This window comes from Eschscholzia californica, unplaced genomic scaffold (assembly GCF_041429995.1).
Source record: "Eschscholzia californica isolate CP2 unplaced genomic scaffold, dmEscCali1.0.p SCAF_3, whole genome shotgun sequence".
NCBI lineage: Eukaryota > Viridiplantae > Streptophyta > Magnoliopsida > Ranunculales > Papaveraceae > Eschscholzia > Eschscholzia californica.
This window is the reverse complement of record NW_028238420.1, coordinates 10995637-11023062: the sequence shown is the minus strand read 5'-3', so window position 1 is coordinate 11023062 and position 27426 is coordinate 10995637. Positions and strand designations below refer to the sequence as shown.

At 34.8% G+C, this 27426-nt stretch overlaps 1 protein-coding gene and 1 pseudogene across 2 annotated transcripts; one reads left to right on the top strand and one right to left on the bottom strand.

The window, feature by feature from the left end:
• Window positions 1-3935: 3935 nt before the first annotated feature.
• On the top strand, window positions 3936-5756 carry LOC147548369 (tetrahydroberberine oxidase pseudogene; annotated as a pseudogene). The gene has a single exon (XR_015237881.1). The product of XR_015237881.1 is annotated as a tetrahydroberberine oxidase pseudogene (transcript).
• An 8526-nt stretch (window positions 5757-14282) lies between these two features.
• Window positions 14283-21462, bottom strand: LOC147548368 (uncharacterized). The gene is made up of 3 exons (XM_086672498.1): window positions 20927-21462; window positions 14785-14898; window positions 14283-14505 (listed from the first exon to the last, which is right to left on the bottom strand). Exons 1-3 carry the CDS (start codon window positions 21324-21326, stop codon window positions 14372-14374), a joined length of 648 nt encoding a protein of 215 aa, XP_086528624.1. The 5' UTR covers window positions 21327-21462; the 3' UTR covers window positions 14283-14371.
• Window positions 21463-27426: the final 5964 nt, after the last annotated feature.

Genomic DNA, 27426 nt, shown 5'->3' with positions numbered 1-27426 from the left:
ACTTTGAGTTTCTCAACTAACAAAAGATCTAGATTGTTTTGTTGTTTTTATCGTGATACTCCATGTTTTTTGTACATGAACGACAAACGGGAAAGATGTTCCTTCAAGGTCTTAACAAAAAGGGACTTTACCAATGTTCGGGCAAGGCACTAAGGGATTTTTCTAAGAGTCTCCAATCATCAATGTTTTTTCCTAGGAAATGGTACTAAAAATAATGTGTGGCATATGCGCCTAGGACACCCACACTCTCGTACTTTTAATAAAATAATTTCAAATAAAATGCTTCATCAAATTAAGAATTTATCACCATCTCAAATGTTTGAATCTTGTGTTCTTTCCAAACACCATCATCTCCCCTTACTCTTTATCAACTAATCATTCCAAAACATCATCTCTATAATTCAAACAGATTTACGGGGACCCTCTCTAGTAACATCCTCTTAAGGATTTAGGTATTTTTTTACTATTTTTTGACGAGTCTACTCGCTACACTTGATTGTATTTTCTTAAGAAAAATCTGATTTTTTAAAATGCTTTAAGGATTTTAAGCACCTAGTTGAAAATTGGTTTAACTCCGAAATACAAATTTTACAAAGTGATGGCGGTGGCGAAGTTTCTTCGACTTCATTAAAAGAATTTCTTTCTGAACATGGAATTTTTCACCAATTTTCTTTTCCCCATACCCCCCAACAAAATGGGATGGCGGAAAGAAAAAATTTTCCTATAGTCGAAACGGGTCTTGCACTTCTACATCAAAGTCATCTTCCAAAGCCTTTTTGCCTGACGCTTTTAGCACTACCATTTATCTAATAAATCGTTTGCCAACTCCGATTTTACAAAATCAATCTCCTTTCTTTCTCTTATTCAACCAACATCCAAATTATAATTTTTTTCAAGTTTTTGGTTGTAGGTGTTACCCACTTCTTACACCTTATCGGGAAAATAAATTAGAATTTAAAAGTAAGTCTTGTGTATTTACAGGTGACCATCATAAAGGGTATAAGTGTTTAGACCCCACAACCATGAAACTTTATATCTCAAGAGAGATGAAATATTGTTCTCTTATGCATTACCTTCCTTGCATGATGTTATTCGAGAGGTTACCATTAATGAATCACCTTAATGGGTTTTTCTTGATATTCTTCCCCTTCACCTTCGCCACAACCATCACCATCTATCTCCTCTACCAAGGAATCCAGTTCATCTTTTCCCACCGATCTAATATTGGAGAATTCCTTGCCAATCTCGAGTCCTACTAACTCATCCCAATATCTTCCTTCTAATGATGCACTCTCCACGAACCCACCGTTGCCCAAGATGGCCAGAACATTGATGACACTCTATTTGTTTTGCCCGTGAATGATAATGTTCCACCGGTGCCGATTCAAACACATCAAATGATCACACGTCTAAAACAAGGAATTACAAAACTGAAGGTAATACAATCAATGTTGGCCGCCAAGTATAAAATTTGACATTATTTTCTTTCTACTGTTGCTCCTTTACCAATGGAACCATCATGTTATACAGAGGCAAAGAAAGACTTACAATGGTGTGAGGCAATAGAAGATAAGTCAAATTCTTTGATTAAGGATCAGACTTGGTCATTAGTTCCTATATGAATCTTGTTGCATGTAAGTGGGCCTTTCGATTTAAAACCAAGAATTATGACACAGTAGATCGTTTCAAAGCCCGTTTGGTGGCAAAAGGTTATTCACAACAACATGGAATTGATTATGATGAGAATTTTTCGCCAGTTGTTAAACTCGTTAGAATTCGGCTTATCTTAAGTAATGCAATTTCATCCGGTTGGCAGATTCGACAATTAGATGTTAAAAACACTTTCTTACATGGAATCCTTGATACAAAAGTTTTTATGCATCAACTGCTAGATTTGTTAATCGAAATTACCAAGATTATGTTTGTCGATTAAATAAAGCTATTGATGGCCGCCTTAAACAACACCCCCATCATGGTTTACACGCTTCATTACTTATCTTCAAGAATCGGAGTTTGTTAGTTCTTCATACCACCTCATCTTCAGTTACTATTTTATTATTATATGTTGATGATGTCCTCATTACAGGTTAAAATCCCTCAATTATATCAGGGTTTATCTCAAGACTTAACTCTCACTTTGCAATGAATGATCTGGGTGAGGTTCATAATTTTTTAGGAATAGAATTAAAAAGGACTACTTTTTTATTAATCTATCTCGCTATACTTTGGATTTGTTATCCAAAATTGGCTTAGTCAATTCAAACCCAATTTCGACTCCTTCTTCATGTGGTAAGAAAATGTCTCAAAATGAGGGTACTTCGTTTCAAGATGCTACCCTTTATCGATCACTTGTTGGTGATCTACAATATTTGTCTCATACAAGATCTGATATAACTTATCCAGTAAATCAGGTTTGTCAGCTTATGCATAGCCCCACCGATGTCCATTTTAGTGCAGTAAAACATATTTTACGATATCTCAAACGCACTTTTGGACGTGAATTATTTTATTTATCCAAGTCAGGTTACCGAATTGGAGGTCTCCACTCAATAGTTACGGCTTATTCAGATGATGATTGGGCCGGTGACCTAGATTCACGTAGATGAATCTCAGGTACTTGTGTTTATCTCGGTAATCATTTGATTGTTTGGTCATTCAAGAAACACCAACTGTTTCTAGGAGCAGTACAGAGGCAGAAAATAGGGCTATGACCTACACTACTGCAGAGATAGCATGGATCCAACAATTGCTCAAAGACGTCGGTATTTTTCTTAAGACGCCTCCAACTCTATATTGTGACAACATCAGTGCAACATATATGGTCCACAGTCATATTCTTCATTCTCGAAGCAAACATATAGACTTAGACTACCAATTTGTCCGAGAAAGGGTTGCTTGTGGTTAATTACAAGTTCGGTATATCCCAACACAAGAACAAATTGTTGATGTCTTCACCAAGGGATTGGTCAAATCTCGTCATCGGTTTTTATCTTCCAAGCTTTCACTATGTGAACCAGGCGTTCAACTTGAGGGGGGATGATAAGACATGTAAATCTCTCCCTTGATTTGAGCCAATATTTGAATTTCAAATTCAAATGTGCATATCCTATTTCCCTCTTCATATTAGTTAGTCTTGATTGCATATATCATCATATGTTATATAGATATTATTTATTTAGTTAAAATTTTCAGTGCGTATTGTAATAATCTAAACCCTAAACCCTAATCTAATTATGATTATAAATAGAGCCCGTGAATCCCATTCTAGGGACACAGAGAAATTTACTCTTTCAGTTAGAGCAAGGCAAAATTGGGTGGATGAACTAATTACAAACTCGGGACCCATGTATCTTTTGTCCTAATTATGACTTGAAGTTTTATTTTGGACTTAGAATCCATATTAATTTACGAGTACCCGTACGGGTAATTACCTCGTAATCGTAACCAAAAATTACCCGAAAACGTGCCAAATCTTGTTATCCTTTCACAATATTCACATTAACAGAGTCAAATGAGGCAGCTTCATATTTTTACATCACAACTCATTTCTTCCTTGTTGAATTCCAAGAAAGAAAAAGAGAATGAAAAAATTTCAAATGATTTGAGTTTTTGACCTATAATTATTACCATGTACTATATAGCCCACAATCTCAAAAATACCACCAAGTTATCCAATTTAGAATAACCAAAGTAGCCAATATTTAATTGAACACCATTGAATCTAATTGATTTTTAGTTCAGCCATTAGACTTATATACCATGCTTATACTTAATTGAAAAACTTAACTGGTTTACACAAAAACATTGAACTTTAAATCAAAATCAATCAACTACCACTTCATCTAGTCTTTCCTAACTTTGGAAAGAAATTCAAACTGATTTTCAACTTTCTACTCATCTATAAATAAGGAACTTAAAACCATATCAAAATCACACAAATAAGAAGAAAAACAGAAATCAAACATGGGGATTTCAAACTCATTTTCAGTATTTTCATTAACTTCTTTTCTTGTAGTATTATTTTCAACAACAAGTTCTTTGGCTATAATTTCTAGTAGTCCTAATGATTTTCTCCAATGTCTTTCATCACATCAAGTTGATCCTACCATAGTCCCAATACCCATTCATACTCCAAATAGTTCCGACTTTACATCTCTTTTCCGATCTTCGGCTCGGAATCTTAGGTTTTTATCGCCAAAAGAAGCGAAACCTCATTTTATAATTACACCTACACATGAATCTCATGTTCAAGGAGCTGTCATATGTTGTAGAAAACATGGATTAGTCCTTAAAGTTCGAAGCGGAGGTCATGATGTCGAAGGACTCTCTTATGTATCCGACCAGCCATTTGTCATGGTTGACTTGGTCAATTATCGAAATGTAACTGTTGACCTAAAAACTAAATCTGCTTGGCTTCAAGCTGGTGTTTCGCTCGGGGAAGTTTATTATAGGATTTCGGAGAAGAGTAAGACTCTTGGTTTCCCGGCCGGGTTTTGTCCTACTGTAGGTGCTGGTGGACATATTAGTGGAGGTGGGTTTGGTGCGTTGGTCCGTAAATATGGTCTTGCCGCTGATCAAGTCATCGATGCTCGCTTTGTTAATGCTGATGGCAAAATACTTGACAAAGAAACTATGGGTAAAGACCTATTTTGGGCCATTAGAGGTGGTGGTGGTGCTAATTTTGGAGTTGTTCTCTCATGGAAGGTGAAGTTAGTTGATGTTACACCCATTGTGACAGTTGCTACCATTAACAGAACCTTAGAACAAGGTGCCACAAATATTGTTCATAAATGGCAATTCATTGCCGATAGACTGCCCGACGATCTCTATATCGGACTCACACTAACTGTTACTGATAACAGAGGGAGTAAGAAGAAGACAGTTCAAGCTCAATTCTCATTCTTGTTTCTTGGTCATACCGAAAAACTCCTTGAACTCATGAAAGAGAATTTCCCTGAATTAGGTGTCAACCGAAATGACTTCATCGAAATGAAGTGGGTTGAGTCTCATGTCTATTTTGCTGCAAATGGAAAACCATTACAAGTTTTGTTGGATAGGGATCCTATAACAAAGAGCTATTTGAAGATCAAGGCTGATTATGTTCGAGAACCAATATCGAAAAGCGGGTTAGAATTGATTTGGAAAAGGTATATGACGGGAGATTCGCCCGCAATGCTTTGGACTCCAATGGGTGGAAGAATGAATGAAATATCGGAGTTCGAACTTCCTTACCCACACAGAGCTGGTAATATTTACAATATTATGTATGTTGGAAGCTGGCAAGAAGAAAAAGACTCTAAAAAACAAATAGATTGGATGAGAAACTTCTACAATTTCATGACTCCATTTGTTTCTAAGAACCCAAGATCTGCCTACCTCAATTACAAGGATCTTGATTTGGGTCAAAACAAGAATGGAGAAGTATTTAGTTACTCAAGAGCTAGGGTTTGGGGTAAGAAATACTTCAAAATTAACTTCCAAAGATTGGTGAAAGTAAAGAGCATGGTTGATCCTAGTAATTTTTTCAATAACAAACAGAGCATTCCTCCTACCAATTCTCTTGAGAAGAAGAGAAAAGATTAGCTAATAGTTTGATAAAGAGAGATAATATGATTTATATATGATTTTTTATATGTGACATAAGCGATATAGTAATTAAATAAATGTCAGTTATTGTTGTAATTTTCTTACTTTATGTTTATTTACAATGTAATATGTATGGCATGAATTGAATAAGTTTGTTTCATTTGTAAGGTTTACTATTACATTAGCCCCTATCTTTCATTCTGATTCCGTCCATGTATACAAGGAGTTTATGGGATAAAATATCCCATAACATAGAAGGACCTAGATATATCATGTTTATCACAACTAAACAACAATACTCTGACATGAAATGAAAACTTAAAGTTCTGGATAGGTTATGTACCTTTCTCCATGTTGAGTTTAAAGATTAGATAATAAACTTCTCCTTTGATCAAAGATGAACTAGTATACTTTTTCTGTTCTCTTCTTCAAGTCTATAAAGATGGAAATTCTAACTTGAAATATATATGAGCAAGAGCATATTTTTTCCATCTGTATCTATCTCTTTTTTATACAACAACAAAAAGCATTTTCATCATTGCAATTTGTTTTGCCTACCATAACTCATAGTTGTGTTCATATTGGGTGTCAAACATCCCTTATGTGTCGAGACAACAACTTCATTAGGTGTCATGTGTCTCTGATGTGTCAAGACAACAAGTCAAGTGTCCCTTAGGTGTCTAGACAACAAATTCGTTAGGTGTCAAGACAACACAACTCATTCTAGAGTTTCATACTTTGGGCTTGTACATATGAGGCCCATTAGTAGAGTACAAAGCCCAAAGTTTACAGTAGAGAGGTACCATTGTCGTTATAACAAAGTATAAATGACCAAAATATCTTTTGTTAAGAAACTTTTTGCCAACTAACATAGTTTTTTTTTTTTTTTTTTTAAACACATAACATCTATTGATTATAATTGAGGTCAGTTACATGGATGTTATGATAAGATAAAGTACAGTTAGGGACACAAGAGACACAAGAGGAAGAGTTAATACCAGTTTTCCTAGAGTTAATAGCAAGAGTGTTAGCTTTGCTATTGAACTTTCTATTGACAAACAAAAAAGAGATGGAGACAAAAGAGGAGACTAGTTTCTTGATTTCTTTTAGTACATGGATCGCTGTCCAGTGGATCGAGCTCGTTCTTCCAGTCAAAAAGTTGTAGACATTTGTAGAGTCTCCTTCCAAAAGCAATTTTGTAACTCCATGGTTTTTTGCCCACATGACTCCTAGAAGTGCAGCTTTCCCTTCTCCTTCGTCTACTGTCCTAGAGGTGGTGGTGATGGATTCACTCGCAAGTTGATTACCTGTGTGATCATGGATAACAATAGCCAAAGAAGAAAGCAATGAGTTTTTCACAAAAGAAACATCGTAATTTATTTTCAAGACTCCTTGTGGAGGAGGTGTCCACTGTTGTGGGATTGATGAGGAAGGCAGGGAGTGTGCTCTCAGAGACAGAACTTGTGATCGAAGGAAGCTTTTAGTAACTGATAGAAGAGATGACATATTGAACTGAATCCCCTTGAAAACAATATCACATCTATGTTTCCAAAGATGCCAAAGAGCTGTGGATAAAGTCTCCAACATTGTGAGAGAGACAGAATGATCAACTTCCCTATCCAAGTTGTAGAAATAATCAAACCATTCCTTGAAGTTTGTAAAGCTCTGGTTACTGGGGTAAGATGTAGAGAAATCTGCAAGGAACTCTTTCACTAAAGTGCAATTGTGGATGAAGTGTAATTGTGTTTCTTCCCCATTAGAACATAAAGGACAGGTAAGTGAAATGTCAGTAATAATGCTACCTATGCGTGCATTGAGAGGTAAAATACCTTGGGCTAATTTCCAGAGGAAGAGTAGAATACGCGGGTGCACTCTAAGTTTCCACAAAACTTTCCAAAAGTGTTGAGTAGCAAGTATTGATTGATCGATGGGGATGAGGTCATGAATCAAGTGCTTGTAATAAGAAGAGACAGTGTAGTCTCCTGATTGAGAGAGTTTCCATTTATAACTGTCTGTGGCTGAAGTCAAAGGGATGGATTGTATCTTCTGTTGAACATCAGGGGTGAAGAGGAGAGATAAAACTTGCTGGTTCCAAGTATGATCAGGTGTGATAAGTTGGGAAACAAGAGTATAACCATGTGTGTTAGTAGGACAACCCAACTGTTGCATGTCTGGGATCCAAGAGTGGGTCCAAATGTTCACATTGTTGCCATCTCCTATGTCCCATGCTATATGGTTATCAACAACTTCCTGATTCTTTTTTAAAGTTTTCCACAACCAGGAGGAACTACCATTACGATTTGGAGCAGTGGGAGTGCAGTATTTTGCTTTCATAAATATGACCCACGGAGTGTTAGGTTGAGTTCTATAGATCCAATTGAGTTTGCTTCGAAGAGATGTGTTGTCCAGGGTGATATTTTTAAAGCCCAGACCTCCAAGGGATTTAGGCTTGCAAATAGATGACCAGTTTTTGAGATAGATCTTTTTTGAAGTAGCAGTGGATCCCCACCAGAATTCCCTCTGAAGAGAAGTAATGGGTTTCTTGATCTTGTTGGGGAGATCAAAGATTGCCATCTGGTATCTAGGGGCAGCTGACAAGGATGATTTAATCAACTCACCCTTGCCAGCCTGAGAAAGAAGATTCTTTTTCCATGTGCTGAGTTTTTGATGAAGTTTATTTAGAATTGGGAGAAAAGGAACAGTTTTGGATCTGCCAATAAAGATGTTAGTACCTAAGTATGGATCTTTCTTGTTGATTTGTCTGACTTTAAGAATCCTGGAGACAATTTTGCAATGCTTGTGATGAGCATTAGAGCTGAAGAAGACTCCACTTTTATGGAAATTTATCATTTGCCCAGAAGCATTCCCAAACTTTGTCAAGATGGTGAGGAGCTGATGAACTGATGGTATGTCCATTTTGAGGAATAAGAGACAATCATCAGCAAAAAGAAGATGAGAAATAATGGGTGATGAGTCTGATATTTTGAAACCTTGTATAAAACCCTCTGATTGAGCCTTGTCCAGTAGTCTGCTTAAGGCTTCCATGCAAATTATAAATAAGTAGGGTGAAAGAGGGTCTCCTTGTCTAAGTCCTCTGGAGGGAGAGAAACTTGGTCCTGGAATTCCATTAAGGAGCACTGAAGATGTGGAAGAGGATATGCACTGTGAGATTAGAGAACAAAAGGTCGAAGAGAATCCCAGTTTAGAGAGCACATCAAGCAAGAAGGTCCACTCAATTCTGTCAAAGGCTTTTGACATATCCAATTTAAGCCCCATGTATTTTTGGTTGCCTTTCTGAGTCTTCATTGAGTGTGTGATTTCAGTGGCTAAGATGATGTTATCTGTCCCATGTCTGCCAGGAACAAAAGCACTCTGATGAGGGCTAATAAAGTTATCTAGGTGTAGTTTCAACCTATTCGCAAGGATTTTTATTTAGCCCCACACATATATTGAAACCTTCCAAAATCTCTCTCTAGATTATATTTTGTGTTTTTTTTTTGTGTTTTTTTTTTTGAACCAATCCGTCTTTGTAAAAGTATAGTTTGGATCTTGATCACTAGCATCTAGTGCCGGTAATCGGAGATAAGGGACCCTTGGCCCAATCGCAGGGAATTTCAACTTTTAATCTCATCAGCTTACCATCTCCTCCTTAAGAAACATCCACCATAAACATCTTCAACTGTTTGTTATCTCTCTTCTTCTTAAGTAACCATCTCTATAAGGTGATCTGACCGAATCATGTCTATAGTGAGTAGAAGACAGATATAATCATGAGCCTATTTTCTACCGAATAAAAGCAGCAAGAACTCGCCATTTTGGTTACCAGATTTGGATTTCTAACCCGAGATCAGAGACCTCCTAAACCAAATTTGCAGGAAGCAATTTTCGCTTTGTACTTATTCCTACTTTATTTGTTTTCTTAATCACATTAGTAAACTCCCCTCTTAACTTTCTTTGAGTTTCTATGTTGATGACTATCCTTTCACTTAATTTTCGTCTACACATTTAAATCCCATCTGCAGGTGGGGGTTAGCTCCGGAGGTAGTTGAGGAAGACGAATTACAGTGCTAGGTGTCGACCCATTCCCACCAAGTTCCATGCAACAGTGCCATTCCCTTGAAATTTGTAATATGACATCAGCATATTGTGAGGTGTGGGGGTTTGGGATTCATCACAACCTAATTCCAATTAATGTACCCCTTTACATACATGTGCTCCCTGCCTTGGGAAACCCAGTGGTAAATCAAGGTGGTTTTCTAGAAACAACCAACAAACTCCATGACTTTTCTGGCCAACACAACACAGAATTCGAAAACCAACAAGCAACATCTCATAGTTGGATTGCATGCAACCATGTTTTAACCACACAATTACCTCTTCTCATTTCACACTGGTATCCCCACATAGCTTCAAACGAACCACCTTCCTTCAAAATTAATCCATCCATTCCCACTCTGAGAGTTGACTCTACAATCACATCTCTCAATCCACTCACTGAGGTTGCACATTTAAACTCACCAAAGGATAAGGGTACCTCCAGTCTCACCTTGAAGAATCCAGAAAACTCAAGTCAGTTTTGATTAGGCAACTCAAACCCTCATATCAACAAAACAGAGACACCTACTGTAATTCGTCGGCAATCAACTACTAATGGAGCAGCTAACTACCCACCTTCTTCCACCGCTCAGGTACTACACTTACCTATCCAATTTCATCCCTCATCTTATCTTGACCTTCATATATTACTTTATACTCTTAATTACTCTCTTTGTACTCTCATTATGATACATAATTATCCCCTTTCTGTTCTGAGTTGGAATTGCCAAGGACTAGGATCTAAAATCACAAAGCACCACCTGAGACAGTTGGTTAGGAAGCATAATCCTGATCTACTATTCCTTTCAGAAACCAAGCAAAATGATGAGTTTACCTCTGCTATTATTCATAATCTTGGGTTTGATAGTTACATTGTGCAGTCTCCCATAGGCCTTAGTGGGGGTTTGGTTTTAGCCTATAAAAGTTCTCTTCAACTACACATCACCCAACAAAATCAATCTTGGATACATGTTGAAGCAAGCACTTTACAGAAAGATGTCAAATTCTCTTTGACATTCATCTATGGTGAACCTAACAGTTCTAAGAAGGCTGAATACTGGAGACACTTTAAAGTTACTTTTGATCAAATTCTGAACAGAGATGTCCCTTGCCTCCTCATTGGTGATCTAAATCTTATTTTCCATCCTTCTGAAAAAATGGGAGGCAATTCACTCAATATGGCACAGATCCAGAAGCTGACTTCTAACATTTTGGACCTTGGTTACATTGAAATCCCTCACCAAGGTTCACCTTTTACTTGGAGCAACAACAAATCTTCTTCTGACCTGGTCCAGCAACTCTTGGACAGAGCTTTAGCCTCACATACATGGTTTGAATTCTTCCCTCAATCTACTATCACTCACCTTCAAAGGTTAGGTTCAGATCACAATCCCATCCTCCTTACTACTATTACCTCTGAACCAGCTCTCAAAAAACCCTTCAAATACAATCCTGCTTGGCACAACGATTTAAAATGCTCTGACCTGATCAGTAGCTATTGGCAACTACACAGAATAGATCACCCATCTCTTCTTGTTCACAATAAGTTGTTGGATCTCCAGCCTCTTCTAAATGATTGGAACAGGAACCACTATAACAAGTTACTTACTCAAATTAACAACACCACCAATCTCCTAGATAGATGCTCTGATATCCAACAACTTCAAACGCTCCTCACCGACCTGAATGGTTTGCTTAATGAACAAGAAAAGTATTGGAAACTCAAGTCTAGAGACAACATCATCTCCCTGGGGGACAGAAACACAAAGTATTTCCATGCACTGGCATCCTCAAGACAGAGAAACAATAGAATTAAAGGTCTCCTCAATGCTTCTGGAAATTGGATTGTAGACCAATTAACTTTATGTGACATGCTCAGATGTCACTTTACAAATATCTTGACTACATCCTCACCACCAACAGCTGAATTCATCGAAGATATTTTCCAACCCATCATAACTATGGAAATAAATGAAGCACTTACTGCAATCCCTTCAGCTGATGAAATAACTCAAGTGGTTCATCACCTTAAGGCAGACAAGGCTCCGGGTCCTGATGGCTACTCACCATCCTTCTTTCATCAAAATTGGGAAACTGTTTCAGATGACACTGTGGCTATGGTTCAACAATTCTTCCTCACTAGATGTTTGGCACCAGAGATAAATCACACTAACATCGCTCTCATACTAACATAGTTGGATCCAAAAACTAAATGTTTGAGTGTTCACTATATTTTGTATTTTTACCCCAATTTTCTTAATAATAGTGTTTGATCTCCATCTCAGGCACAATAAGAGGCAGAAGATCCTCTCGGTGAAAAATAGACCGGAGGTCTAAATTGTTGAAATGACAGAAATGCCCCTTTTTCCTTTTCTACATGACACACAGAAAATTGCTTATGAGGGAGTGTAATCCTAATTTTCCAACGGTAGAAGAATGTGAATGTCAAGCCAAAGCTATGCAATGGGCCACAGATCTGAAAATCCCTAACATTCATATTGAAAGCGACAACCAAAATCTAATTCGCTTCCTCCACCACAACAATACATCGATCAACTGGCAATCCGAACAACATATGGACAAGATAATTACCCTCAGGAACCACTTCGAAGACATTAAATTCTCGTACATTCCTCGGAACCACAATGAGCTAGCAGACAAATTGGCGAAATGGGGCAAGGAAGACCTCCATAGGCACACATGACACTCCGTTCAAGACTTACTCGACGTTCTTGTTTCTTAGTTTCTGTTGTTTTCTTTCTTTTCTTTCAACGAAAAAAAACAAAATTTTGTTATCTTTAAATGTGAAGATGTCATCTTCAAAGTGAAATACTTCATCCTCGACTGCACCACCTATAGATGAAATCTAAGGAGTCTTATTAAAAGAATGGGTTCTAATGTTTATAAATCTTCGTAAGTTTTTGAGACGATGAAAGTGTTTAAAAGTTGGGGAAGCTTGTGATACAGTGTAAAGAAATTGGTAGATAACACAGGTTCACCGTTTGTGTAAGCAATTCAAGCAAGTCATTCAGTGGTAGACACCTTCACTAAAACTTAATAATGAACAAGAGTTAGAAATGAGTAGTTCCTCGACTAGAATCTCTAGTTTTTTAAAACTATGAGAGAAAGAGTATCGGTCGACTAAGTCTACAACAAAAAAAATGTTGACTATATTTTGAGCTTTTCCTCGGATCAAAGTTATATACACAAGTAATTCATCTACAATCTACAAATGGATAAGAAATGAAATTTACATTTTTGTTTTACTGTTGTACTTTTTTTTTTTTTTTTTTTTTTTTTTTTTACGGTGCTCTCAATTTCGCATGATAACTACGAGTGAACAAAACATAAATTGAAGGCATCTTTCTAATTTAGTTTGTATGGAGTCGGTTGTTGTCAAATTTCATAAAGTACTAAGTCTCCGTACCTATTGCTCATGAGTTTGAATGTCTAAAACAGAAACAATATCGATAACTGCTAAGTACAGGTGGATCACACACAAATATTAGTTCTTTCTATAAAATTTGACACATAGCTTACATCACACAATTAGAGATCTAGATTTATATTTTATACACGGGTCCATAATTTAAAAATCCACAATTTGGAGAGTAATATGAAACCACTCACCAGGACTAAACTTGAATAAGATTTGAAAACAAATCAATTTCGTAAAAGTATAACTTTACATCTGAAATGGAACTAACTGACGAATTCGTCCCTACTACGATTCCAGCCCAAATCAACGTGAAAAATATTTTGACCATTTTTGAACAAATCTAAGTTTGTTCTCAATAATCTTATAAATTTTTGAATAAATTTGTTCCGTAAAAATGTTTTGCATTTTCTCTTTCGCATTTGACAAACACATTGACTAACATTGACATTTGTGCTAAAACATCTTTCTATTTGTCTTGTGAAGAAAGAAATGGTTTTCACATTTTTTTTTGTTTTCGACAAAAATATTTAAATTAATGCAGTTTTTCATTTATCTTTTGCAAAATTTATAATGTTATGCATAATATCCTTTGTACGTGACAAACTTATAGACAGACAAATAATATTTTGGCTGATGCATTTTGTGATTTGTCTTGTGAAGAAAGAAATGTGTTCTGCAATTTGTTTTTGACAACACATTAATAGAGCAAAAAACAGTTATATATATTGTCAACTGTTTATAATTATATAAAAAGAAAGAATTTTTGTAAAAACAGTTAACATAATTGGTCTTGTTAACAACATAATTATATATGTTGTCAACAGTTTATAACAAACCCGGACAAAATAGAAGGATAAAATAACATTAAGGAAAGTAAGACTGTCTTGAGATGGGAAAAACAACATAGAGATCCGTGTTTAGGCTCAATTTGAAGTAATTTTTAAAAAGTAAATTTTATTTAAAAAGTTTTTTTTTGGGACGGGCCTAATTTCTTATTTGGACTCGTTTTTTTATAATTGTTATAAAAAATTCTCATTCTTTTGTAAACATCATCTCGATTGCATAAAATTAGATCCAGATGTAACCATGACAGATGCTCTTAGAATTTTATTTTCAACTAAACCCATTTATATGTACTACTAAATAACTAATTAAGAATTAATTTCAAGTAAACTTGGTTATCATTGGTTTTTAATTTCAATCAAATTTCTAAAAATAATATACCAAGTAGTTCATAAGACACTCATAAGTCTAGAAAACAGACATCAAGAAAGACACAAATGGAACAGCTACACCAATATGAACAAAATAAGCAATATGAGAAGCTGAACTTGTTGTGGCCGTATCGTTGCTGCTTTTTGTGGCGTCACCGGTGTTTGAAGAATCTGAGGTTTAAGAAAAAACAACTTCGAGTAAAAAATATAAGAAATGCGCGAATTATGTCATTTTATTTAGAAAAAACTGTTAATAGACATTCAAGTGGAGATATTCTAAAGTAACGTAGTATTTTTAAATGAAATTTCCCCCCAAAAATCAATCTGGTATTTTATGAATAAAAGTACTTAAGAGCTAGCCCCAAACGAATAAAAATAAAGGAAGTGCTAGTAAACAAAGTGACTCGAACTTAAAATAGATTAATGAGATATTTATAAGACGTGACTAACCATTAGAAGACGTCGTTGGTGTCGCTGGTGAACTGATTGGAGCAGTAGAGTTGGAAGTAGCAACGGGAGGAGCAGTAGAATTAGAAGCGGTTGCAGCTGTTGGTGGAGTTGCAGCTGCATAAACAAAATTATGTAATTTGTGTTACAGTAATAAATACATGAATGTAAATTTCAATCTCTAGTATAGGTTTTTAAGTGTTTCAGCACAGTTAAAATTGACTAAAGGGAGTTTCAGAAGGAGGTCATATTAAAAGTTGATCATCTTTAGGGAGCCAATTTAATTAGTTGGTCCCTCCCTCAGCCCAGGGGCGGATCCACGTTGGGATCTGTGGGGTCACGTGCCCCACAGGTCCCAAAGATAAGAGTCCATTTCAGTAGTTCACATGAAGTTAATCTTAATTAAAACCTGACTCATTCCTTTTACATCAAAAAAGACAAGTAGCAGTAGTGGTGGCAACATGGGTTGTCCGCATTTTAAGCCCTATGTTTCTCCATTTTGACCCCCTATTTACAGGTGTATTCACGTTTTAGCCTTTTTCTTGGTAAATCTCATATTGACTTCGGTTAGGTGTATTCACGTTTTAGCCTTTTTCTTGGTAAATCTCATATTGACTTCGGCTAACATTGTTAGAGCTATTTTTCTCCATATATATATATATATATATATATATATATATTTCTAGATTGAGTTTGTCCTCTCTCTATCCTTTTTTTATCCTTAACTTCATTATGTAGTTCGAATGTGTATAAAACTGTTTATTTATATTGATTAAGTCGACACGACTCATAAATCAACAAAGTTGAATTGACTTAGAGTATAACTGAATGTATACAAATTACTTGCTTGGACGTCACATCAAAATTTTTAGACGATTCAAAATTTTTTATTATAATTAAAAGTGCGCAAAGACATTTTTCTGGGTACGCCACTGCCCTCCGCTGATGCGACGACATATCACTTGAGTGTGGAGCAATTGGAGAGAGAATGGTGAGAAAATATACTCAAGTGATAGATATGTCGCCATATCAGTGGAGGGCTAAGGGAGGAACCAAAATGGAAGGATAAATAGAATTTTTCTTAAAATAATCCATACATGTCCAAAATTCTGCCCTTGGTTAAACATGAAAGGAAGGTGAAATTTACGTATAGAAGAGCAAAAGTAGGTAATTAACTGAAGTGAAGAGTAGATTCCACCTTCCATTTACCTTTCCTCAAATTTATCCTCTGACTCGATTGTAATCTACTCTTCACTTCACTTATTTACCTAATTTTGCTGTTCTATATGTAAAAATTTCACCTTCCCTCGTGTTTAACCAAGGGCAGAATTTTGGACATGTATGAATTTTTTTAAATATATATACGACAACCTAGGGACCAAAAATTCATTGGACCACCATCACTACAACCAACTGCAACCTTCATCTTGTCTGCCACCACCAATAACCACCATCTTCATCTTTCTTTAGCTTCATAATGGAGGAGTTAGTAGTAAAGACAGGGCTACCTTTTTTTGTAGAAATAAGATAGGGCTACTTGACAGTTGACAGAAAAAAAAAACGGATTAACAATTCAAGAATGTTCAGAGATAGGGGGTTTAACAACAGATTATGAGTTACTGGACCTTAATATGGAGCAAAACTGGGGCAAAGGTGTGAAACAAATTGGATAGATGGAGGTGAGGAAAACAAAGTACTTTCATGGTACGGTTAATATAAAGTAATTCAATAACTAAAATAATAAAATGATACTAGAGGGTGATGAAAATGAAGATGAAGAATGATGTAGTGCTAAAACACTACATTTATGGTGCCTAAGATACATGAGTTAGTATGTTTTTATGTTCGGTACCTAATAAATTATGTGCGTTTTCATTGTAGGCTAAATACATAAAGCTAGGCAAAGATGTCAGAATAAACAGAGCAAAATATCAATTTTCCCTCTGAACTTGCCAATAAAGAGAAAAATGGGAAGAAAAGATGGAGAACAAGACTGTTAAGTTTGTGGCCATCCAACTCAAAACCAATTGGCAATGAGTGGAGAGGGCCTATACTTTATATTCTTGGTTGCTAGTTACTCATTCTCCCATGTGAGACTATTCTCAAAGACCTTAGAGATTCAAGGAGAAGCAAGAGAGCAAAAGAAAATCTCAATAGAAATCAGTCATGTTGGACTTGAGGATAAGCAAAAGAGAAAAAGAAAATACATTTTCGTCATTTAGACTTAGAAAGCAAAAAAAAAGAGCCAAGATGCATAAAGAGTCCTAGGGATGCTTTGGCCTTTTGGACAAAAGAGGATAGTCAAGATTGCACAAAGAGTCTTAGCAAAGTTTGTTCTTTTGGGCTAAATAAGAATGCAAAAGGAAGGACAAGAACCATGGCCTGAAATCGGAAGGAAAAATGGAGCAAAATAGTCTTATAGGTATTTTGGTCTTTTGAGAAACTAGAGAAGAAAAAGCAAACAAAAGTCCTTGGGGCGTTTTGGTCTTCTCGGAAATTAGACAAAAAGTAAGACACGGAGTCCCAGGGACATTTTAGTCATTTTGATCAATGAGGAAAGAAGGAAGATCAAAGAGGCCTAAGGGTATTTTGGCGAAGAAGAAAAGAAAATAAGAAAAAAAACCAAAATACTTCATCTTCTCCAAGAAAACCTTGGGTTTGAGAAGGAGATAGAGCCAGTCTCCTTAGCTTTGGCCAATTCAAACGCATAAGAGCTCAGTCAAAACAAAGATAGCTCGATTTGAGGAAAGACAAGTTGGGACGACAAAACGAAGTTGGGCGGGAAAAGGAAGGAACAAGGCACATGACACTCCCGCTAGCAGAGCACATGACGCGGCTCGGAAGGCAAAAGAACATCGCTCAGGACAGGTTTGGTATAGTATCCCGACCAGTAGGAGACGCGTCCCAGACTGCACAGTGATGTTGTCCCAGGCCAAGGGTACCTCCTTGGGCTATCAGAAAATGCCTCTCTATCAGAAGGGGAAACCCTTCGTTACAAGCGCGAAGGGCCGAAACTCTTCACATGTGTAGAAGATAAGGCGTAAGTTCAAAATCCTTACTCTGACGAAGGGTTTCCCTCAACAGGTAGAGGGGTATTACAAATTGAAAAATCAAATGAAAATAAAGAAGGGAAGATGGTGAAGATGAATATAGAGATGATGAAAATGGTGAAGGATAACATGATGGTGATCAGTGGCCCAATGTCGATGGTAGAGGTGATGGTAAAGTTACTATGTTTTTTGACCCTCAAGTAGGGTTCTCTATACTAAAGAAAACTTTACCATCGCTTAAGAAATCCTTCTTCGCATATGTTCACATCCCAACAAGCAACTAATTTATGTTGTATTTGCGGGGATCTCAAACCTAATTTCTTACTCGCTATGTTTAATCTAGAGTAAACCCGTTTTTAGTTGGTATTGTGTTTTTCTTTTTGGCTAACACCTTCGTCAATAGAAAAAAAAATTTTACTACAAATTTTAAATCAAGGAATTTACCTCTAAAATTCTGTATGTGGAAGATGAAAAAGTACTTAAATTATCTGAGAAGAAAGTAGAGAAAAATCTGGGATGGTGGATTCGGTAGTTTTGATTTTTTTCAGAGAAGAGTTGTAACTGTTGGAAATGGATAGTTTTAGCAATTACGTCCCCCTTTTTTCTCTTGTCATAATATTAAATGACTTAAACAACCTTTGATTGTTTCCAGAATTACTTAAAAAGTTTTTTTTTTTTTTTTTATGAAAGGAATTACTTAAAAAGTTAGTAACTGTATTTCAAAAAAAAGTTTCTCCGTAAGATTTGATATGGATCAAACTTCCAGCAAGAAAAAAAAGTTAATCTTTCATCCTTGTATTTGTTAGATATCTTACACTAGATTCCCGAAGTGCCCTTCGGAAGCAGCAGATTCCTCTTATCTAACGTAGTAAATCGCATTTAATTCTGAAGGAAGAAGATAAGGACGATAATGGCTAATTCTTTTATCAGGAAGAAGAAACATATGTTTAGAGGGACCGTACGAGAGATTCTTATAAATATTTTGAGGAAATCGTGTGGTGAACCAAAAATGTGGGGATAAAAGACTAAATAATCCTTTAACGGTTGGTATAATTACTCAAAAGAGTTTAAAAAGTTCGTTAAGATATCTTAGTATGTTGGATCTGATCTTTATCCAACCTTATCTCTCCGATAACCGACTGAGTCTTTTTATTAAGATACTTATTATATGTATCAGAATAAAACAACTCAGTTGGTTATCCCAGAGATAAGTCTGGCCGCCCGTTTTTTATTTAGAATTTATGATTTGATGAGATCCGACAAATTAGGATATCTTACCAAGCCGTTTTTAACTTTTGAGAAATTATACCAACAGTTAAATGATAATTTAGTCTTTTATTCCCTACATTTTTAGTTAAGAAAAAAAAGGGGAGGTAGCTTAAAACCAATTTCACATAGTTCCTTAACCACTTAAATTATGTTTAACCATCATCGTACCCATCTTTTTTCTTCAGAATTAAATCTGATCTACCAACGCTAGGCAAGAGGGATCTGTCATGTCCGTAGGATGCGACAAAAACCTAGTATATATTATAATAAAACAGCTCAGTTGGTTATGGGAGAGATAAGTCTGGCCGTCCATTTTTATTGAATGTTTGGTAAGATTACATCCGACAGCTGATATATAATCCTCTTCATGTAAATCGACTCAAAACAGAAGGATATTAGTGTCAAGAATCGATTACGATATCCTTAAAATAACTTCTCCCTCTAATTCTCATACAACCCACGATTTTTGCCGTTATTTCTCTCTCCTTCTAATTTTCTCAAATCTGAAAGTTAGAAGTTTTCTTTCTTCTCTATCCAATCTACTGTTTGTACTTTATATATTTTTTCCCTTTCTTACTCTTTATCTTCAAGTCATATTTTTTCATTTAATATTTGTGTTTCACTTTCTCAAATCAGAATTTAATGTAATATACCACAACGACGTTAGCCGAGAGAGATTTGTCGTGTCTGTTGTAAGATTTATAATTTTTAGATCCTTCTCGGCTAACGCCATTGTGGTATATCACATTTAGTTGTGATTTGATAAAATAAAGGACATAGATAAATTGAAAAAACTATAACTTGAAGATGGGAAAAAAATGTAGAAGCTGCAAACTATATGTTGGAGAGAAGAAACTGAAATTTCAACTTTCAGATTTGAAAATATGCGTAGGAGAAAGAAGTAACTGTAAAAAAATGTGGGATGCATGAGAAAAATAGGAGGAGTAGTTAGGTAGAGATACCATAACCGATTGTTGACAATACCTTCATGTTTTGAGTCAATTTACATAAAGAGTAATTTATACTAGCCGTCAGATGTGATCTTTATGAAACTCTCAATAAAAATGGACGGTCAGACTTATCCCTCATGGAACAGACTGACCTGTTTTATTATAATAGATTATAATTAAACACTTTAGTTGGTTACTCGAGTAATAAGTCTTTTATTCCCCACATTTTTAGTTGAGGATAAAAATGGAAGGTATGTTAAAACCAATTTCACCTAGTTCTCTTAACCATTTAAATTATTTTTCTTCAAAAAGAAAAGATTAACCGTCGTAGTCTCATCTCTTTTTTTTCAGAACTAAATCTGATCTACTGGAGTTATCCAAGAGGATCTGCCACGCCCACGTCCCCGGGACGCGACAAAAATCTCGTAAGATATAAAATCGGGTCAGTCGGTTATTTGGAATAAACCTGGCCATCCATTTTTGTTGGGAGTTTAATAAAGATCAAATATAGAGAGAGTAATTTTTACATATAAGTAATTTTGGAACTACAAACAAACTGAACTTTTTTTTCCATCTTCTAAAAAACTGGATTTCTTTACATCTTCCACATGCAAAAATTAGAAGTAAGTTCTTTTAGTTAAGTTATAATTTAAAATTTCTTTTCTTCTGCAAAAGTGTTAGCCAAGAGCCGGGGGAACATATAATATTCTAACCCAAACTATAACCTAGGCCCTTGATTGATATTCTAACCCAAAGTGTAGGGTATTTGATGCAGAGTTTAAGGGACTATTCGAAAATAAAAATTTTTTTGGTGTTATTAGCATTCCTATTTTCATGTTGTAGAAAAAAAAAACTAAATGAATAAGAGAAAATTACCTGTATCATTGCACTGAGTGATGTCAACCTTGGCACCACATTGAGCCACAAGCTTCAAAGCATCATCTTGAGTGACATGAAAATTATTTAAGACTTGTTGGTTATTGAAAATGTTACATAGACATATTTTATCATCATTTATCATTTGTTTCAATGGAACACAACATGAATCGGGTGGTGAAGATGGTGGTTTCAAATATTGTTGACAAGGCAACAATTTTTGTGCACAAATCATTGAAGAAATACCACCACCAAGACCGGCACCACCAGCAGCACCACCGCCACCACCGTTAGCTTTACTTAAACTTGCTAAAAGCGCGTCTAATTGAGAGAAACCCATGAAAACCCAAGACGATAAAAATGTAATTAAAAATAATAAAACCTTAAAAGAATAACCCATGATTGATTTTTAATGAAAATCAATGAGTAAACAAAGAATTGATGATCAATTTAAAGATTAAAAGTTTAAGGAAGGAAATAAAATATGGGAATTAAGTGGAGTTTTGAAAATTTTCTGATTTAGACTTTTTTTATGTGGTAGGAGATGGAATTATGATGCTATTAATAGATGAAAGGTAATTGTGCAAGAACTAGGGCGAGATTTTTGGTAAGACTCTAAGCAAAAAACTGTTTTTGATCCTATTTGACAATTTCCACCTCAAAAATGAATAGGGCCAAGGATAGCCATGAGAGGAAATTTTATATACACCATTTTTACTATTCACACCATTTTTCTTTTGAATGTGGTTGTCTATAGCATCTTACCAATGTTGTACACATTCACATCAGAGATAAATTGCCAAAACCCTAGTCGCCTCGCCGATTACCACCTACAAGCGAGTAAACTAGGGTTTCGACGACTTACTCTAATGTTGAAAAGAAAGAGGGGGCGGGGGATTATATGTACATTTTTACTATTCGCACACCATTTTCTTTTTTCAATGTGGTTGTGGATAGCATCATACCAATGTTGTAGACATTTATATCGAGATAAATTACCAAAACCTTAGTCCCCTCGCCGTTGGCCACCTACAAGTGAGTACACTAGGGTTTCAACGACTTACCTCTAATGGAAAGGGAGAAGGGGTGGGGGAAGAGATGGAGAGAAAAATAGGAGGAGACAGAGAGTGAGCTCAACCGTGGTGGTCAACAAAAATAGGGAAGGTGTCTTGAACTGGTGTGTGCAAATAAAATAAAACTTAACTTGGTCTTAGTTAATTGACCAAGTAGAGGGCAATGCTTGTGTGACTAACAAAACAGCTTTGTGTTTAAATTTTCCCAACTTTGAGCCACTAGATTTCTTGGGCCCAATCAAAACTTATAGGCCCTCCTAGGACATCAAAAATAAGTAAAAGAAAGGCCGCGGCTTTGGGGAATAAAGAAAATTCTCCGGGGAATAAAGATTTTTCTTAAAACTAGTCAAATAAGATTGACTTTTTATGTTTCTTTTTATTGCTAAGGGGCTTCTAATTTTAGAAGATGCTATAAAAAAGGCTCCTCCATCTCATCACCTCTCTCTGCCACCTAACCTTCTCGCCACCTCATCATCATCTTCTCCAGCGAAGGTCGCCGGCCGGCAAATTTTCCGGCCGGCGACCTTCAAACATTAAAAAAATAAATTATCTTTTTCCTCTCTCCTCTTTCTCTCTCTAATTTTTTTATTTTCTCACAATCGCTCTTCTCTCTCTCTCTAGATCTGATCTGGTTCACCAGATCAAGAGAGAGAGAGAAGAGTGATTGTGAGAAGAAAAAAAAAATTAGAGAGAGAAAGAAGAGAGAGGAAAAAGATAAATTTCTTTTTTTTTTTTACGTTTGAAGGTCGCCGGCAGGAAAATTGGCCGGCCGGCGACCTTCGCCGGAGAAGATGATGATGAGGTGGCGAGAAGGTTAGGTGGCAGAGAGAGGTGATGAGATGGAGGAGAACTTTTAAAAAAATGTATTTTGTATTCCCTATAAAAATTTATTCCCCGGAGAACTTTAAAAAAAATCTGGATTCCCTCGAGAATTTATTCCCCGGAGAATTTTCTTTATTCCCCAAAGCCGCGGCCAAAAGAAAGGAGGAGTTCTATGGGGACCTACACTTTTACAAAGCAGTTAGGCAATCCACCCAAAATCCATTTTAAAACGGATTTTTGAGTTTAAGGTCCAAAAATTGGGGGGGTAATTAGTCATATATCCACTCCTAAATCAATAAATAAAATAAAACCAAAATAAACCGAAAATGTAAAATAAGTCCAAAAATTCACTATTTGGTGGGCCCCATGCATCAATCCTTTAATTTTCTCTCAATTTTGCCCTTTCATAAATATTTTTTAACTATTGGTAAACCAAAGGTTTATAATGGTTGAGTTAATACAATTATTCTTTCCATAAATTTTATGAAAGAATATTTATGGTGGATATTTAATGTTAATCTTTATTTCCAAAACTTATATTTTTCTAAAGTAACCTACCAAATCAATGTATATTTACCTAAAACTAGTTTCTCTCCCCCAAACACGAGTTTCTCTTTCTGTAACTATATGTTCTTTGAATTCAAGAAAATATATTATTTCCAAAACTGATATTTGTCTAAATTAACCTACCAATTCAATGAATATTTACCTAAAACGAAATGCTCTCTCCCAAAAACGATTTTCTCTCTCTGTAACTCTATGTTCTTTGAACTTCAAGAAAGTATGAATTTGTGATTTGCTTTTTATCTCTACTTCGATCCAATTAAACATCTACAAATTCTTTTGTGAGGTTAAAAAGCAAACTATTTTGCTAGCATCTTACTGATTCTACTAGCATATTTTACATTCTACTAGCATCTGAATGAATTTGATAAAGTAGTTTAAAAAGCAAATACTATTTAGCTAGCATCTTACTGATTCTAGTAGCAATTTTTACATTCTATTAGCATCGGTTGAATAAATTTGAATACAGTAGTTTAAAAAGCAAGAATATTTTGCTAGCATCTTATGAATTTGTTACAATAGGTTAACAAATACTTTTTAGTAATTAAAATATATTATGTGAAATTGTTTTTGTTACATTTTCAGTATTTTACTAGCATTTTCTTGATTCTGTTACCATCTGATATGAATTTGTTACAATAGGTTGTATCTAATAAAATTCTATGCTGGTAGAATCTTATCGAATCTAACAACATTTTTAACATTTTATTTTAACGTTTGTTTTTTCTTACTCTTCACTACTGTAGATGATGAATGAAACCATCAATCGATTCTCTCTCTCTCCCACTCGATGCTTTCACCTTTTTCACTCGGTTTTATTTGGGCGTCGATGATGAATGAAATCAAAACCTAGTTCATATATTAGAAAGTGACGATGCTCTCTCTCTCTCTCTCTTCGGTTTGCTTTTGCCCAATTCTAATAGAAATATAAAAGAAAGTATTCTGCTAAACGGTAAAGACAACTATTTTTCTGAAAGGAAAGTTTGTTTTTGAGGAAATCATTTAATGAATCTCTAAATATTATGGTATATTTTATTTTAGGTTATTCTTTTTAACTTAGGATAGGTTAGGTAGTAAAAGAGAATGAGAGGATAGATATGTAATTTACTTTGAGTGGATTTATTTTCTATTTCAGATTATCTTTGGTCTCTAGACTCATTGATCATGCGATTTTGGACTTAAAACACATCCCCCGTTTTAAAACCCCAACCATATTATGATGGCCGCGGCTTTGGGGAACAAAGAAATATCTTCAGGGCATAAAGACTACGTCAATAAAAATATGGAAACATATTGTTTCCCTAGTCCAAAAATGACATGATCAAACATTGCCCCCTAATCATCATCTTTTCTCTCTCTCCCTCCCTCCCTCTCTCCTTCCCTCTATCTCCCCCTCCCTCTATCTTGTGACTTTCCGTTCCAACGAGTTTTCAACAAATATTTGTTACTTCAGTTCCAATGAGTTTTCGACAAATATAAAGGAATAGGAGAGACAAATATAAAAACATTACAAAAGAGAAAAACTATCCCTATTTAGAAATGGGTGGCAAGTTGCACCCTTAAAATTTACGGGGGATGTGTTTTAAGTCCAAAATCGCATGATCAATGAGTCTAGAGACCAAAGATAATCTGAAATAGAAAATAAATCCACTCAAAGTAAATTACATGTCTATCCTCTCATTCTCTTTTACTGCCTAACCTATCCTAAGTTAAAAAAAATAACCTAAAATAATATATACCATAATATTTAGAGATTCATTAAATGATTTCCTCAAAAATAAACTTTCCTTCCGGAAAAATAGTTGCCTTTACCGTTTAGCAGAATACTTTCTTTTATATTTCTATTAGAATTGGGCAAAAGCAAACCGAAGAGAGAGAGAGCATCGTCACTTTCTAATATATGAACTAGGTTTTGATTTCATTCATCATCGACGCCCAAATTAAACCGAGTGAAAAAGGTGAAAGCATCGAGTGGGAGAGAGAGAGAGAGAATCGATTGATGGTTTCATTCATCATCTACAGTAGTGAAGAGTAAGAAAAAACAAACGTTACAATAAAATGTTAAAAATGCTGTTAGACTCGATAAGATTCTACCAGTATAAAATTTTATTAGAATCAACCTATTGTAACAAATTCATATCAGATGGTAACAGAATCAAGAAAATGCTAGTAAAATACTGAAAATGTAACAAAAACAATTTCACATAATATATTTTAATTACTAAAAAGTATTTGTTAACCTATTGTAACAAATTCATAAGATGCTAGCAAAATATTCTTGCTTTTTAAACTACTGTATTCAAATTTATTCAACCGATGCTAATATAATGTAAAAGTTGCTATTAGAATCAATAAGATGCTAGCTAAATAGTATTTGCTTTTTAAACTACTTTATCAAATTCATTCATCAAATGTTAGTAGAATGTAAAATATGCTAGTAGAATCAGTAAGATGCTAGCAAAATAGTTTACTTTTTAACCTCACAAAAGAATTTGTAGATGTTTAATTGGATCGAGGTAGAGATAAAAAGAAAATCACAAATTCATACTTTCTTGAAGTTCAAAGAACATAGAGTTACAAAGAGAGAAAATCGTTTTTGGGAGAGAGCATCTCGTTTTAGGTAAATATTGATTCAATTGGTAGGTTAATTTAGACAAATATCAGTTTTGGAAATAATATATTTTCTTGAATTCAAAGAACATATAGTTACAGAAAGAGAAACTCGTGTTTGGGAGAGAGAGAACTAGATTTAGGTAAATATCCATTGATTTGGTAGGTTACTTTAGAAAAATATAAGTTTTGGAAATAAAGATTAACATTAAATATCCACCATAAATATTCTTTCATAAAATTACTAAAAAGTATTTGTTTACCTATTGTAACAAATTTATAAGATGCTAGCAAAATATTCTTGCTTTTTAAACTACTGTATTCAAATTTATTCAACCGATGCTAATAGAATGTAAAAATTACTATTAGAATCAATAAGATGCTAGCTAAATAGTATTTGCTTTTTAAACTACTTTGTCCGATGCATTCATCAGATGCTAGTAGAATGTAAAATATGCTAGTAGAATGTAAAATATGCTAGTAGAATCAGTAAGATGCTAGCAAAATAGTTTGCTTTTTAACCTCACAAAAGAATTTGTAGATGTTTAATTGGATCGAGATAGAGATAAAAAATAAATCACAAATTCATACTTTCTTGAAGTTCAAAGAACATAGAGTTACAGAGAGAGAAAATCGTTTTTGGGAGAGAGCATCTCGTTTTAGGTAAATATTCATTGAATTGGTAGGTTAATTTAGACAAATATCAGTTTTGGAAATAATATATTTTCTTGAATTCAAAGAACATATAGTTACAGAAAGAAAAACTCGTGTTTGGGGGAGAGAAACTAGTTTTAGGTAAATATACATTGATTTGGTAGGTTACTTTAGAAAAATATAAGTTTTGGAAATAAAGATTAACATTAAATATCCACCATAAATATTCTTTCATAAAATTTATGGAAAGAATAATTGTATTAACTCAACCATTATAAACCTTTGGTTTACCAATGGTTAAAAAATATTTATGAAAGGGCAAAATTGAGAGAAAATTAAAGGATTGATGCATGGGGCCCACCAAATAGTGAATTTTTGGACTTATTTTACATTTTCGGTTTATTTTGGTTTTATTTTATTTATTGATTTAGGAGTGGATATATGACTAATTACCCCCCTATTTTTGGACCTTAAACTCAAAAATCCTAAAATTTATGTCATTAGGAAAAGATATTCTTGGTGACGGTAATTAGTGACGGCATTTCAAGAATTCGTCGTGAAATTAATTATTGACAATTGTTTTTACAAAGATCGTAGTTATTACGCTTATTACTAGCGTCTCTGTAAAAAACCGTCTGTATTGCAAATATTATTTCGCCTAATAAAAGTTTTTGCAAAATTTCGTTTTGTTTTTTGCGAAAATTTTACTACTCATGTCCTTGGTATTTATAATTTCTTCATTCTTTGTTTTCCTCTTCTTCCTTTTCAAGGATTTCT

Excerpts from the sequence above, each read along its gene's own strand:
- LOC147548368 (XM_086672498.1), bottom strand. The coding sequence starts at position 21,326 with ATGGGTTATTCTTTTAAGGTTTTATTATTTTTAATTACATTTTTATCG. Across the intron at positions 14,899-20,926 it reads CACTCAGTGCAATGATACAG|CTGCAACTCCACCAACAGCT; the intron begins GTAATTTTCTCT and ends TTGTTTATGCAG. Across the intron at positions 14,506-14,784 it reads ACCAACGACGTCTTCTAATG|ATTCTTCAAACACCGGTGAC; the intron begins GTTAGTCACGTC and ends CTTAAACCTCAG.